Source organism: Peromyscus leucopus, chromosome 8b, assembly GCF_004664715.2.
Source record: "Peromyscus leucopus breed LL Stock chromosome 8b, UCI_PerLeu_2.1, whole genome shotgun sequence".
In the NCBI taxonomy this organism is placed as follows: Eukaryota; Metazoa; Chordata; class Mammalia; order Rodentia; family Cricetidae; genus Peromyscus; species Peromyscus leucopus.
The window spans coordinates 104,495,191-104,510,438 of record NC_051086.1 but is presented as its reverse complement, the minus strand read 5'-3'; the positions used below and the strand labels follow the sequence as shown (position 1 = coordinate 104,510,438).

The window sequence follows — 15,248 nt, the reverse complement described above, 5'->3', positions numbered from 1 at the left end:
ATAGAAGCTGTGTAGAGAGAGAACCGACTTAGAAGAATAAAGTGAATGGACTAAAGAGTTTCATGTACGTAGATTTACTCGAGAATCCCTCAGATTAATTAATTTGCCACTGGTAGTATCTCTTCTGGAACTCTGGGAAAAGACTATAGAGGGGCTGGACCCCAATACTGACTTAGTGTAACTGTCTTACAGCCATCACAGGGGTGGGTGCAGCTTGGTGACTGAGCAGACTTAGCATGTGACAGGTGACAAAGAACATCACCCTCGTCACACTATGAGGATGGACACATTTATTTTCAGGGCAGGCAATGACTAGGGAAAGGGGTGAGTTGACAGAGTAGGGGTGAGGCAGGGTAGAGGGAGGGTGGAGGCTAGGTCTGGCCTGCTGATGGGGCAGCTGGCTTCACCCAGAGTCTTGGTGGCCACCCTGGACTTACAATCTAGAGCAGTGGTTCTCAATCTTCCTAATACTACAACCCTCTAATACAGTTGTGGTGACCCCCAGCCCTAACGTCATTTCTTTTTTTTTCTTTTTGGTTTTTCGAGACAAGGTTTCTCTGTGTAGCTTTGCGCCTTTCCTGGAACTCACTCTGTAGCCCAGGCTGGCCTCAAACTCACAGAGATCCGCCTGTCTCTGCCTCCCGAGTGCTAGGATTAAAGGCATGCCCACCACCACCTGGCTCCTAACATTATTTCATTGCTACTTCATAACTATAATTTTGCTACTGTTATGAATTGTAATGTGAATATTTTGGAGATAGAGGTTTGCCAAAGGGGTCATGACCCACAGGTTGAGAACTGCTGGTCTAGGCGAAGACATGACCTGGGCTATTTTTTGTTTCTATGTTTCAGGGACAGGTTCAATACAGTCCTTTAAATGTAGCCCCGTGGGAGGGAAGATCATAACAGGTTCTATGTACACCTCCCACAAACATGTGCAGGGTCTGAGCTTTGATGCAGGAAGCATTCCCCTCAGCCTGAGGTGCAGCACTCAGGTCAGTGCTTTGGTTAGTGTTGGCATGAGTACCGGCTGGGTGTCTGCGGACAACACTCACGTGCCAAGGTGGCTGCAGGTCTCCCTCTCAAAACTGAGCAGACTGAATGGCTGGTGGAATCCACTGGCTCTTCAGAGAGGTGGGGCAGCTTCACAAAGGGCCAGGTGATGTTGTGACCCCGGACCAGCATGTGCCAGGTTGTCCTCTAGGAGCTCGGGGGAGAAGGGGAGTCCCACAGAACCTTGATCTGGGAGAGCTCTGTTCTGGGGTCACTGGCCAGGCCCAACATTTCTAACTCATTCACTCACCGTCAAGGACAGTGTCCCTGTAGTACAGCCACCAGACAGGAAGTGTTTATGCAGACAGTGCCCCTTCCCCAGACAACCCTTGGCTTTTTACCAGAGTAGCAAATGGAACTGGAACCAGTCTTTAAATGAAGCATCTCATTGTTAAACTAGAGTAATGCAGATGCTCCATGAACGTTTGCTTGGTATTCAAAGTTCCCAGGCCTCGATATCTCTTGCTCATATAATCCCTCCTCTCTCTCACCGCAAATTGGACTCCTGGAGCTCCACCTGGGGTTTGGCCGTGGATCTCTGCATCCACTTCCATCAGTCACTGGATGAGAGTTCTAGCACGATAGTTAGGGTGTTTGGCCATCCGATCACCAGAGTAGGTCAGCTCAGGCGTTCTCTCGACCATTGCCAGTAGTACATTGTGGAGGTGTCTTTGTGGATTTCTGGGGACCTCTCTAGCACCCTGCTTCTTCCTATTCCCATGGGGTCTTTATTTATCATGGTGTCTCTTTCCTTGTTCTTCCCCTCTGTTCCTGATCCAGCGGGACCTCCCCTAAGCTCACTTTCCCCCAACCCTTGCCCTCCATTACCCCCCCCCCCCCAGTTTGCTCCTGTAGATCTCCTCCATTTCTCTGTCACTGGGCAATCCCTGTGTCTTTCTTAGGGTCCTCTTTACTAGGTAGTCTTCCTGGAGTTGTGAGTTGCAGTCTGGTTATCCTTTGCTTTACATCTAGTATCCACTTATGAGTGAGTACATACCATGTTTGTCTTTCTGAGTCTAGGTTACCTCACTCAGGATAATATTTTCTAGTTCCATCCATTTGCCTGCAAACCTCATGATTGGAAAAAGCATAGGGACAAATAGCCAAATTAGCGGAAACACATGAACTGTGAAACAATAGCTGAGGAGCCCCCATGGGACTAGACCAGGCCCTCTGGATAAGTGAGACAGTTGAATAGCTTGAACTGTTTAGGGGGCTCCCAGGCAGTGACACTGGGACCTACCTGTCCTTGGTGCATGAGCTGGCTTTTTGGAACCTAGGGCCTATGCTGAGACACTTTGCACAGCCTTGGTGCAGGGAGGAGGGGAATGGACCTGCCTTAACTGAATCTACCAGGCTGGGCTGACTACCCAGGGAAGACCTTACCTTGGAGGAGGTGGGAATATTGGTGGAGAAGGCTGGGGGGGTGGGAGGAGGGAGGACAGGGGAATCCGTGGCTGATATGTAAAATCAAATTAATTATAAAATAAAAATATTTATAAAAAAACTTAAAATAAAAGTGTCCCCCCCCCAAAAAAAAAAGTTCCCAGGCAACTCTACAGCATCCCTTCCCCATCCCCTAGCCTGATAGTCACACGATTCCTTAAGTCTACAAGGGAAAAGAACTTAAGCGTAGACTCTGAGTTTAAAATGTGCCTTCTCAGAACATCTAGAGAAACAGCAGGAGGTGATGGGGGACAGAGGCTTTAGGTGGGTTTCTGAGAACCCCACGGGGTTCTCCCCACCCAGAACACAGGAATGGGTGCTACAGGAGACGGAAAGAGAGCTAGGAGCCCACGGTTTCCAGGTTGGCCTGCTGCAGTAGCCTGCCTCTATTCATGGCTGCTGCAACAAGACTCATTTTGTCATGTTCAGAACCCTGCAAGAAAGGGAGAGGCCTGCAGGGCTGGGTCAGGGCTGTGTGCTGGTAACGTCTGGTGGCAGGCTCAGATGAAACTTTCTCTGGCTGCATCACTGTAGTTTGCTCATGCTTCCTCAGCACTGGCCATGGCAGGTGTGGGACTAGGTGAGGCGTGGGAACAGAGAATCCCTTAGGGATGTGGCTGTGAGGACTAAGAATGTTGGGCCAGAAGAGACTTAGGGGACAGTCCTTCCTTCAGGGACCCTGTCATGCAGTGACTAACTGCCAGGCAAGCTTAACAGAATGCCTTCAGCTACTTAAAGAGTTTGGGTTTGGGACACAGACCACAGTGGATGGCACACTGTGAGACAGGGAACTCTTCTTGACTGACTGGTGTGTGACTGTCACCAGGCACGCAGTCTGCAGAGAATCACTAGGAAGGGGTTGAGCACCCACTCCCATCTGGGGATAGAGGATGAAGAGAGGCAGAGGAGAGGTAGAGGTGAGGTCACAGAGCTACACAGCTTTTCAGAGACAAATACTACTGGCTAAGCTGAACTCCAGGTCGGGAACTCTTAGGAAGCTAAACTTGAAGCTGGGGATGGAGACAGGGGCTAGAGGTACCCCATGCTTCCCAATCGCACCTGGGCTCTATCTGGGGTACACCAGGAGCCATTCCTGCTCAGGACTAAGTGCTCTCACAATTTTCCAACTAGAACTAGTTGGAAGTCAGAGCCAAACATAGGAGGAAACCTCAGAAACTTGGCAGTGAATGTCCCCACCGAGCCTTACTGATCTGGGATTGGCACTCCTGAACAAGGGTGCCTGGTGAGGGCAGGGCACTTTGGAAGTGCTTTTTGAATGACTGAGTGGCAATGGGAAGCTGGGCAACAAGTAGAGAGAGTCTTACTCTGCGTTCAGGCTGCTCTCAAACCCATGGTTCTACTGTGAGAACCATGCCACCCTCTCAGCCACTCCCTGAGAGGCTAGGTTACAACATGTTTACTAGAACAATGTTTTTATTTTATTTGAGCTACTTTTTGTACTTAGGCTGGCTCTGAACTCACTAGCTGGCTGAGGCTGACTTTAAACTTCTGATCCCCATCCTTCGTTCCTCTAGTGCTAGGATTCCAGGCTTACACAACCACTCCTATTTGGTGTGGTTCTGGAGATGGACCTTTGGATTTGGACGTGCTGGGTGAGCACTCCACTAACAGCTACAACTCTAGCCCAGGGGAATTCCTTCAGGGACTTGGGAATATGCCCCTCGAAGAGTCAGACTTTATCTCCTCGGGCTCCATGACACTTCAGTTTCCAGAGCGTCAGTCTGCACAGGTCCTGGTGAAGGGGTGGCTCCGGGGGATTCAGAGGCTGTGTCACTATGTTAGGTGAGTTTCCAGTCTCTGCTTTACTTCTCTCCTGACTCCAGCATGTGAGCAGCCATGCCAGGAGGTGCACCTCTGTTCTCTTCCATCCTCGGTACAGGAGCGGGAAGAGAAAAAGAGCTGATGGGACCACAGATGGCTCCGTGGTGCCATTACCTCCTCTTTCTACCTTTGTGTGGTTTGAGAGTTCGCAGAAGGAGAACTATGAACGTGAAATAGGGCTGTAGTTGCCAAGTAGCATGGGTTCTTTCAGATATAACTAATACCAACCTCTATATTTGAATGTAGAATTCTAGGGGGCATTCCACAGTAATAAGGCCATTTTGACTTGGATGAGCAAAAATTTGGCTTCAGAGTTAAATAATGCAAAATAGATTCATTTCTTTATAAAGTGAAATATAATCTCTTTAGTTTCTAGAGAAGTAAGGCATCTTTTAAAATTAAAATTATGACACACAAACAATTTACATAATGTTTATGTTTCCCAATTCTTCAGTAGCATTTATTCTAAACACACACACACACACCTCTCCAGGGACAGCCCACATTGGTCTCTGTAACCCTGGCTGTAGTGTGCCTCCAGCTGGTGGCATGTTCACACTGGGATCTGTCACTGTAGCAGAACAGACATAGAGGCCAAATGCTTCTTTGTTGGGGATTTGGGCTTCCCCACAGACTACTGCCCTGATAACACTAGGCTAGCTTTTAAGGTGGCTGTAGCTTGTTAATATGGCAGGGAGTAGACAGGAGGCATGCTACTTTACAGGGAAAGTATGGGTACTCCCAGCTCAGAGCTGCATTCATGAAACACAACCCAAAGTCCAAGCCTAGGAGGTCAAAACTGTACCCCTACTGTTCCGGGCACTTGAAGCCCTGAAAAGACACTGTTTAACACTAAAGCTGTGTGTGCAGCACTGAACTCACAGTAGTGAAATTCAGTATCAGTACCAAGATTACAGTGTTAAATAATTCAGGACAGTACCTGTGAGGGCAAATACATCAGTGCACTGAAAGATAAACACAGATAGCCGAGTCCTGACTTGCATGACCAACAGACTCTAGAGACAGGCTCAACCTGGTGAAAGTGTCCTCAGTACGAATCTCAAGCTGTGCAGCTTGTATAAGTGTGGTCATGGTCAGGAGGCTATCTTATATCTCCAGGAGCAAAGAATAAGTCACCAGACAATTTTGTGCCAGAGAACTGTGATGAGGGAATGGATCAACCTACAAACTATGAACATAAATTACAGAGACTTGATGTCCACATGAAGCTTTAGGATGATTTCACTATCTATATATCAGAGACAGGGTTTCTCTGTATAGCCTGGCTGTCCTGGAACTTGCTCTCTAGGCTAGGCTGGTTTTGAACTCAGAGATCCTCCTGCCTCTGCCTCCTGAGTACTGGAATTAAAAGTGTGCACCACCACTGCCTGGCTTAGAAATAATATTTTAAATAATATTAATAATATTTTAATAATATTTTAAAGACCCAAGTTTGGGGGACACACATGGTAGAAAGGGAGAACCAATTGCCCCTGTCCTCTGATCTCCATAAATGCTATGGCATGGGGACACGGACATAGACACACACGCACGCGCGCGCGCACTCCAAATAAAAATGTAACAAGGACCCTGCCTGAAACTGAACTAGGTGGGAGATGCTGGAGTGTTCAAGGTAGTGTGGAAAGTGACAGGAACGACCTTCCCTAAGAAGCAGCGGGTAGATGTGGCTCTTGCAGAGCTGCTGCTGTTCTAGAGAGATAAGGAAAGTCCTTCCTCCAGCCAGACTCTCCACCTTTCTCTCTTTCCCTTCTTGTTTCCTGTTTTCCTCTTGCCTGTCTTCCTTTGGCGTCAAACCATAGTATATAACAAATACAAACTGTAATAATTGTTTAATTTTCTATTAAACAATAATTTTACTTATTTAAACAATTCATATTATTATTATTTATTTAAACAATAATTTAATTTTTACTAAACAATAAAACCTGCAGTTTTTCATTAGGCCAGTAACTGGTATTGGCAGACTGGGTGGGCTGTCCACTGAAGGTGGGTGTCTCTGCAGTGGGTCATACATAATGAAGGAAGTAAGCTGAGCTGTGAAGCTCATTGTGGAAGGTGGAGCCAGGTTAGGAAGTGAGTGGGGCTAGATCTCCCTTGGAGGAGGCCGAGCCAGTCTGGACAGAACAAGCCAGGCTGCCCCAGGCTGGGCATGCTCAACACTTTGAGGGTACCCATAAGTGTGACCTCACCTTGAATCTAAAACCCAGAATGTACTCTGTGGTATTCACAGTGCTGCTTTCACAGAAAGACGAGATGGACAACTGCAGCCCTCTAAGGCTGGGCACAGAGAGGCTGTGACTATCCTGTGTGATTCAGCAGGAGCTGAAGCAGCTGAAGAAGCAGCAGCTATACTCAGCCAGACAATTTCAATCAGCTAAGGAGAAGACAGAACTAGACACACAGAAGACATCTTCAGTCAAAGAGTGAGTACCAGTGACCAGACCGTCAGCTGCAGGAGGGGCTGCTTTAAGGACCCTGCTTGGCCTCCAGACAGCACCAGGGTAGGCCTTCATACCTCACTGGGAATAAACAATGACTGGAACAAGAAAGCCACAGATCCTGGTCGCTTTCCACCTAGCAGGTGACACTTGAGGACAACTCCCCAGCATGATGGGGTCAGCTGAGGGTTGAATACCAGGTAGGGTGATGTTTCCCTCTATGCTCCTTGCAACTTTTCTGCATGCTCAAAATTTTATGAAAAAGTTATAGAAATTTTAATTCATAATGAATGACTTCTAGTTTTCTCCACTTATGAAAGCTGAACTGTCTAACTTTAATAAACAATTAGAGAAACACCAACTGTTTCCAGAAACTGCCTGTATAGTGGCCAGTGATCCCTCTGATCCCTCAGAGATGGGAAACAACTATCCCAGCTTATAGGGCAAGTGGCTTCTAGCCAGTACCCACCTGCAGGGCAGAGAAGGGGAACCCAGCAGGAGCCCAGTGCTCTAAGGGTGAGAGAACAATCAAGATCCAGGAAGGAGGTGGAGGGGAGAGGAGATGGAATTTGCAGGGTAGAGTACAGGGGATGAGGGTGTTTCCAAGGCTGCAGGGAAGGCCTCTTGAACCTCTGTTGCTCTTCAGTGAGTGGGATGAGTACCCACAAGGCTGGGATAGGGAATGGGAAAGGATTAGGTCAGATCCCTAGAGCGCTTAAAATGGAATAGGAAGAAGCGATAATCCCCAAAGAAGACTGTAGATGTAACCAACAGTCTTATTAAATAAGAAACACAGAACCAATGTAAAAGAGAAAGCCGAGAGGTCAGAGCTCAGAGCTAAAATCTCACCCTTCCTCCTGCGGTGTCCCAGCTTCCAGAAAGAGAACTATATCCTGTCTGTCCGTCTTTTTATAGTATTGTGTTCTGCCTTCTCATTGGTTGTAAACCCAAACACGTGACTGTCTCGTCACTGTCTGAATGTACAGCCCCCCAGGTCTTAAAGGCATATGTCTCCAATGCTGGCTGTATCCCTGAACACACAGAGATCTATGGGATTAAAGGTGTGTGCCACCACCGCCACACTCTTGCTATGGCTCTAATAGCTCTGACCCCCCAGGTAACTTTATTTATTAACATACAATCAAAATCACATTTCAGTACAATTAGAATACCACCGCAGAAGACTAAGTTTTTCTACCTGAAGAATGAGAAGAACAAAAAACCCAAAACAGAAGAAGCAGCAAGTGAAAAAACAAGAGCAGCTAAGTCAAGTGGGAAGTGAAAACAAGACAGAACACCAGCGAGCACAAAGCCCAGAACTGTCAATATGGGTTCTGGAGATGGAGGAGGAAATCACAACAGATCATACAGACACGGAGACCATGAAAAACAATGGCAGCATTTTCATCTGAAGCTACAATGCAGGTAGTCAGGATAGACCATGAAGCTCTAAATTCCAAATGCTTGCTCAAAGTTCTATCTATCATCTACCTACCTACCTATCCACCCACCCACCCATCTATCTTCTGGTTTTTTGAGACAGGTTTTCTTTGTGTTGCCCTGGCTGTCCTAGAACTCAGCTTGCCTCTGCCTCCCAAATGCTGAGATTAAAGGCGTGTGCAACCACCACCAGCTTTATTTATGTTTTTTAAGCTACAGTATAGGCCCAAATGTCCCTGGAGCTCCTTGTTTGAATATTCATGACAGAAGCAGAAATGTGAGAGCTTTACTGACAATTTCTCATACACATACCTTGTAAGCAATGCTGTTGAGGACTTTCATGGCCAGATCAGAAACATCTGGATAGGGATCAGCAGCTAGATGTAGCAAGACTCTCCAAATTTGAGTGTAAACACTATTAAAAGAAACTCCTAGGGAAGAGAAACAGGAGATATCTTAGTAGCAAGTAGCTCCCCGTGCATACAACAGGCTTGTAAGGTAGCTTATTTTCTGAATACCCTATGCTGCTGGGAGGGAGAAGTTAGAGCTGGGTTACAGGAGCTTCCCTGTTTGCTGCTGTGTGATGGCTCAGCAGGCAAAGGGACGTTTGCCATCAAGTCTGATGATCTGAGTTCAATTCCTAGAACCCACATGGTGGAATGGAAAGTTGACTTCCGCTGACTGCCATATGCATACCATGGTATACTTGTGCATGCAAGTGGTGGGTGGATAGGTAGGTAGGGAGATGATAGAACACACCCACCAACCCCACCCCACCCCACTCCCACATGATAAATGTTAAAATTCTAGCAGTTAACAGGGTTCATTTACACAGGTCTCATCTTTTCCCTTTTTTTTTTGAAACAGGGACCCACTATGTAGATTAGGCTGGCTTTGAATTTATAGAGAGCCACCTGCCTCTGTCTTCCATGTGCTGGAATTAAAGGAATGTGCCACCATGTTTGTCAGGTTTTTATCTTTTGAGGATGGGTCTTTCTAAAGGAAAATGGCTAAAAACAGTCGGAGTTTGCATCTGGATAACATTGTTGGTTGGAGAATACTACCCAGTTCCCATGCGTATTTCCTCTCATGCCCATGGCTTGTCGCGCTCCTGCTGTCACTCCCCGTGCTGGCACTGTTTTATCTAAGTCCCTAGGAAGTCACAAGGTGTATGTGCTGTCATCACAGTCCTGTGCTGCAAAGACAGGCAAGATAGGGCCCTGGAGAAGCAGATACTTCAGTATCAGACATGAAGGGAAGGAAAGGCATGCTTGCCAAGGACCTTAGTGGAGGCTGCTCAATCCTGTGTAATTCCTCAGTGATCGTAAAGACAGGCATTGCTCCTAGTGTGACAGAGAATGATGGCAAGGTCCAGTGAGTACTTATGCCCAGGCTCAAAGGAAAATATGGAATGCACATGCTGGACCTTCAAGCCAGGCCACTCCAAGGGGATGATGCCCTAGGGGGATGCATAGTGCAGGTGGCTTTTCAGATGAGCAGGTCTGTTCTCTCAGCAGGAAAGTGGAGGTGGGGAAGGCTGATGGTATTAGAGTATGTCTAAGACTCAGAGATGAGAGAAAACACCAAACCTTTGGAGAAGTACAAATAAAACCTGAGATCCCTGCAAGGGGCAGCCTACCCAAAAACTTAATGGGGGGAATGGGTAATAGGGTTCAGGACTGCTAGGTACAGAAGCCTGCTGAGAGCAGGGGCCACTGCATGCTAGGGAATGAGGTGACCTTAGAAGAGGACATCAATTGAGAAATGTCTGCTCAGAGAGTAAGAGGGGCTAAGAGTGGAGCTTGGTTTTCTTGCTTGACTGTTGGTATAGGGGAGAGTCAGCTTTATAGTGGAATGGATGGGAGATGGCGATAGACAACTCCATTCTGTATTCTGGGGTAAATTTGAACAGTCTGCTTGCTGCAAAGAATGTTCTTATTCAACACCTGCAAGAGAGAATCAAGGAAGATTTTAAACAAATCCTGCCCCCATGTCCCTTGCTTAGCCAACTCCATGAAGGAGTCTGAATGTAGACAGGCTGTTGGGACACAATGTTACTCAGCGAGCACTTGAGTAGAATGAGCTTCATGAATACAAAGTTCAAAGTCAGACTGGTGAGGATTTGGAATGAGGTGGACTGAGTGCGTGACTTCAACACAGGTGTGCATCCCTAATGACTGCTGGACCTACACCCATTTATCTATAGATGTGAGGTGAAGCCAATGTCCCTTCTATTAATCCTGGCTGTGTAGGGTAAAGCCTGAGTCATGGCAGTCATGTATATCCACTCACCAAGAGGCTGCAGAAGCCGAGAGGTTTCCCTGCTTAGGTGACTAAAATGTTATTGCCTATCACTGAGGGCCTGAGTCTTAAGAAAGGCATATAAGAAATATTTAATTTTTAAAATGGTTTATGTGTGTGTGTGCCTGAGGGTATGTATGTGCACTATGTGCATGCAAGAGCCCACAGAGGTCAAAAGAGGCATCAGATGCCCTGGAACTAGATGTGGCTGACCTGCTGTGTGGTGTGGGTGCTGGGAATCAAACCTAGGTCTTCTGTAAGAGCAGTAAGCACTCTTAACCATTAAGCTATGTCTTCAACCTGAGACAGGCATCTCTTTAAGGTCATGACTTTGGAAACAGAATGTCCTACAATGGCACTGTGGGCATGGCACACAATCACAGACATGTACTTGGTGGTTCCTAAGACCTTCAGTACTGGCTCTGTTCACAGTTGTGGGTCCAAGAGGAGCCAGGTAGGCACATGTGCCAGGAGACCTAGGTCTGTGGTAACCCTGGATTTGATGAAATGAAACAACACACAAGCCCACTCTGGCTTCGGCTGACAGTGGCAGGGACAATCCAACGAAAGCGGCCTGGTCACTCCATGTTCTCACATGCTCACTCCATGTTCTCACCGCTCACTCCATGTTCTCACTGCTCACTCCATGTTCTCACTGCTCACTCCATGTTCTCACATGCTCACTCCATGTTCTCACATGCACACTCCATGTTCTCACATGCTCACTCCATGTTCTCACCGCTCACTCCATGTTCTCACCGCTCACTCCATGTTCTCACATGCTCACTCCATGTTCTCACATGCACACTCCATGTTCTCACATGCTCACTCCATGTTCTCACTGCTCACTCCATGTTCTCACATGCTCACTCCATGTTCTCACATGCTCACTCCATGTTCTCACCGCTCACTCCATGTTCTCACATGCTCACTCCATGTTCTCACCGCTCACTCCATGTTCTCACTGCTCACTCCATGTTCTCACTGCTCACTCCATGTTCTCACATGCTCACTCCATGTTCTCACATGCACACTCCATGTTCTCACATGCTCACTCCATGTTCTCACCGCTCACTCCATGTTCTCACCGCTCACTCCATGTTCTCACATGCTCACTCCATGTTCTCACATGCACACTCCATGTTCTCACATGCTCACTCCATGTTCTCACTGCTCACTCCATGTTCTCACATGCTCACTCCATGTTCTCACATGCTCACTCCATGTTCTCACCGCTCACTCCATGTTCTCACTGCTCACTCCATGTTCTCACATGCTCACTCCAAGCTCTGCTCACTCCATGTTCTCACTGCTCACTCCATGTTCTCTCTGCTCACTCCATGTTCTCACTGCTCACTCCATGTTCTCACATGCTCACTCCATGTTCTCACTGCTCACTCCATGTTCTCTCCTGCTCACTCCATGTTCTCACCTGCTCACTCCAAGCTCTGCTCACTCCATGTTCTCACTGCTCACTCCATGTTCTCTCCTGCTCACTCCATGTTCTCTCCTGCTCACTCCATGTTCTCACATGCTCACTCCATGTTCTCACTGCTCACTCCATGTTCTCTCCTGCTCACTCCATGTTCTCACCTGCTCACTCCATGTTCTCCTGCTTACTCCATGCTCTCTCCTGCTCACTCACTCCATGTTCTCACTGCTCACTCCATGCTCTCCTGTGGCTGCAGCTCAGAAGCAGCAGACCAACTTAACGACTTCAACTCCACAGTTCCAAACAGGGGGCTAGATTCACAACTAAAGTCTAAGAAAACTAGGATTTCTCTGGGCAAATGTCCTCAGATCTGATTTCCAGCTCTGAGGTATAGGGTTGCCAGGCATCAGCTGTATCTTTGTGCCTTTTTGAGAAGAGAAGAAGAGGTGGCTCTGAGTGTACTCTAGAGACAGGTCCTCCACTGATGACATTCAAGAAGGAAAAGATGGCATGTGTTTTGCATGAAGCTTCACCTGAGAGAAACAGGGACCTAGCCACCCCTCTCCAACTGACAGCAAGTGCACACAGAGACGCCTCTACTGCTCTGAGGCTTCCTCCAGGAGAGTGACACATCGGAAGCAGCTTCCTGCAAAGCTTAGTTGCCATGCGACACTGAGCTGTAAAGGGATCGTGATGCTGATGGTAAACCTGTGTGACTCAGATGTCGGACCCCGTCACAGTCTGGGGAAGGTGAAGAGAAGCAGCAACACTGGCGGGTGAGGGGCAGGGGCATGACAAATGAGGTTCTACGTAGTCCATCTGCCAGTTTAATGTTCAAACATGCAGACACAGCTGGAGCTCCTGAACTGAACAGGGTAGGTAGGGCACAGGTGGGGTCCCGTCCCGGAGCCGTTGGCCTCGTGCTGGTGACAGATGCAGACTCCTGTAGGGGGTTGTTTAGAACCAGGAACCCCATAGAACACTGCCAGAAAGGCTGAACAATGTGCAGGACACAGAGGAAGGGAGACATTGGTAGATACTACTGTTTCATTTAAAACAACTTTTTCAGTTACTGGGTTGTCTTTGTAGGTCTTGACTTCCATGTAGTACTGTTCAGGACACAACAGAGAACACAAACAGCCTCTAAGTTTTACCAATGTCCGACTGTGATGGAGAGCACTATTTTTCCTAGTGGAAAGTAAGGCTGTGATCACAAATTGCCTCTTGATTTCACATCATCTCTTGGTTTGCCAGGAGTGACTTTCCCTGGCTCCTCACCAAATGGATTGCCCTGCTTTAACATCTGCTATCCCCAAAGCACAACCTGCCACCCTCACACAGGGATCAGGGCCCCTGGGGACTGTGGGAAGGACACTGGATCCTGCCTCAAAGCAGAGTAGGAGCTGGGCCTGCCCTACAGCTTGCCACTTGCTGATCTCTGGAAGGGCCAAGAATCTATTTTCATGTCTAGACTAGAAGCAGTAACAGACCGTGATGTTCTAGGATTGATTTTTAGGGCAATGGCCACAATTTTTCCAACAGCATACGATGAAGGGCATTCTCTTGGAGCTCTGCAGCTGTGTCTGAAACTCAGAGCTTGTTGGTGAGGGGGACTCACTGGACATGAGGCTGCAGTATTGACCTGGGGCAGAGTGAGGTCAAGTTCTCTGGATGATCTGGGAATAGCCAAGACTTCTGATGGTCTTTAGAAACACAGGTCCCAAAGCTAGAGTGGTGGTGATGATGATGGTGGTGGTGACAGTGGTGGTGGTGGTCATGGTGGTGGTGGTGGTAGAGGTGGTGTTGGTGTTGGTGTTGGTGGTGGAGGTGGTGGTGATGATGATGGTGGTGGCGACAGTGGTGGTGGTGGTGGTGGTGGTGGTGGTGGAGGTGGTGGTGGTGGTGGTGATGGTCACGGTGGTGGTGGAGGGGTGGTGGTGGAGGTGGAGGTGGAGTGGTGGTGGTGGAGGTGGTGGTGGTGGTGGTGATGGTCCGGTGGTGGTGGAGGTGGTGGTGGTGGTGGTGTGGTGGTGTGGTGGAGGTGGTGGTGGTGGTGGTGTGTGTGTGTCCCCCCTGCATTTGTCCTTTCTTGTGCCCCTTGCCCTGGTGCTTCAGAGTAAATCCAGTGACATCTTCCCTCCTGAGTCTACACTGCTGGCCTTTGGAGGAGTTGTGCTGACCCTCTGCTCTGGCCTCCCACCACCTGTGTGGCTGTAGCTGCTGCCTCCAGTGACCCCTGGAATATCTGCACGGTCTTTCTAGTTGACCTGAACTCAGCATCCCTGTATGACCCACTAAGCTTTGGCTTTAACCAAGGCTTTTCTGGAAAGAAGAATCAAGTTTACATGCTGTTGGATCTCTCTGTTCAGAATGTGTGCAACTCCTTTGGTCGCTTCACCCACGGAGCTGGGGACCAGAGCAGGGCCTGCGTGTGCTGGGGAGCACTCTCCACTGAGCTACACTCCCAGCACCTCACTTTCCCAGCGAATACCTGCTGGATTTCTTTCAGTCAGGGCAGATATCAATGGACCCTCCACCTTCCGGTGCAAACACGTCACTGGATCACTGCTAAGGGTTGGGATGTGAAAGTCTCTTTGTGCTTCCTGACTCCTTGACAAGAGGGAAACAAAGGGGAAACAGAGGGAAGAGCACAGGTGGCTAATGGCTGTGTCACCTCAGTGCTGACTGGCCAGTACTCGCAGGCCTGAGGGCTCTTGAGACAGCTCACTCTAGCTGCTGTTTTCTCCCGGAGTCACTTTACCTCCTCAATTCTGGGTGAAGTAGGAGCTTGGGATTTAAGCCCCGGCTCCATGGAAGTCTCCAGGCTTAGGCTCCAGAGCTGCTGGCTCTCACTGGAGCACACAAGAGCAAGGCTCTGGGTAGTACTGAGGATGAGGGCAGCTCTGTGGTTCTGTTATTTCTCTGTCCTCACTTCAGTATCAGCTCTACCTTGGATCTGTTACCATGGTGATACATTTTCAATGTGCTATAAAATGTCACTGCTCAGCAGAGTTGTAAAAACCCTGGTCCTGTCCTCTGAGGCTCCCAGTGCCTTTGACGTGAGACCATACCCCTTCCTCTCCAGACAGAAATTCTCTTGGTATTGGGTCTTGGATGAAGGTGCACACGGTGGCACAGCCCTCCCTCCTGGGGCTGGAGCTTTGGCAGGGACTAGGGCATTTGTGGACAGAGTTCAAAATGGTGTGGGCCTGGGCTCCGAGCACAGTGGGGTCACTGCCAAGGGCGCTGTACAGCTGGTCCACTGAGCTTGGACC

The 15,248-nt window shown here is 48.4% G+C and overlaps 1 protein-coding gene across 4 annotated transcripts in view; it reads right to left on the bottom strand.

Annotated features, from left to right (window-relative positions):
• The window catches only part of Rptor (regulatory associated protein of MTOR complex 1), a 345,487-nt gene that overhangs the window by 36,122 nt on the left and 294,117 nt on the right, over positions 1–15,248 (bottom strand). For all 4 annotated transcript variants that reach the window (XM_028853561.2, XM_037201582.1, XM_028853564.2 and 1 more), the window contains one exon: positions 8,553–8,671. In XM_028853561.2, coding sequence (XP_028709394.1) covers positions 8,553–8,671 — 119 coding nt within the window. The remainder of the gene's footprint in view (positions 1–8,552; positions 8,672–15,248) is intronic.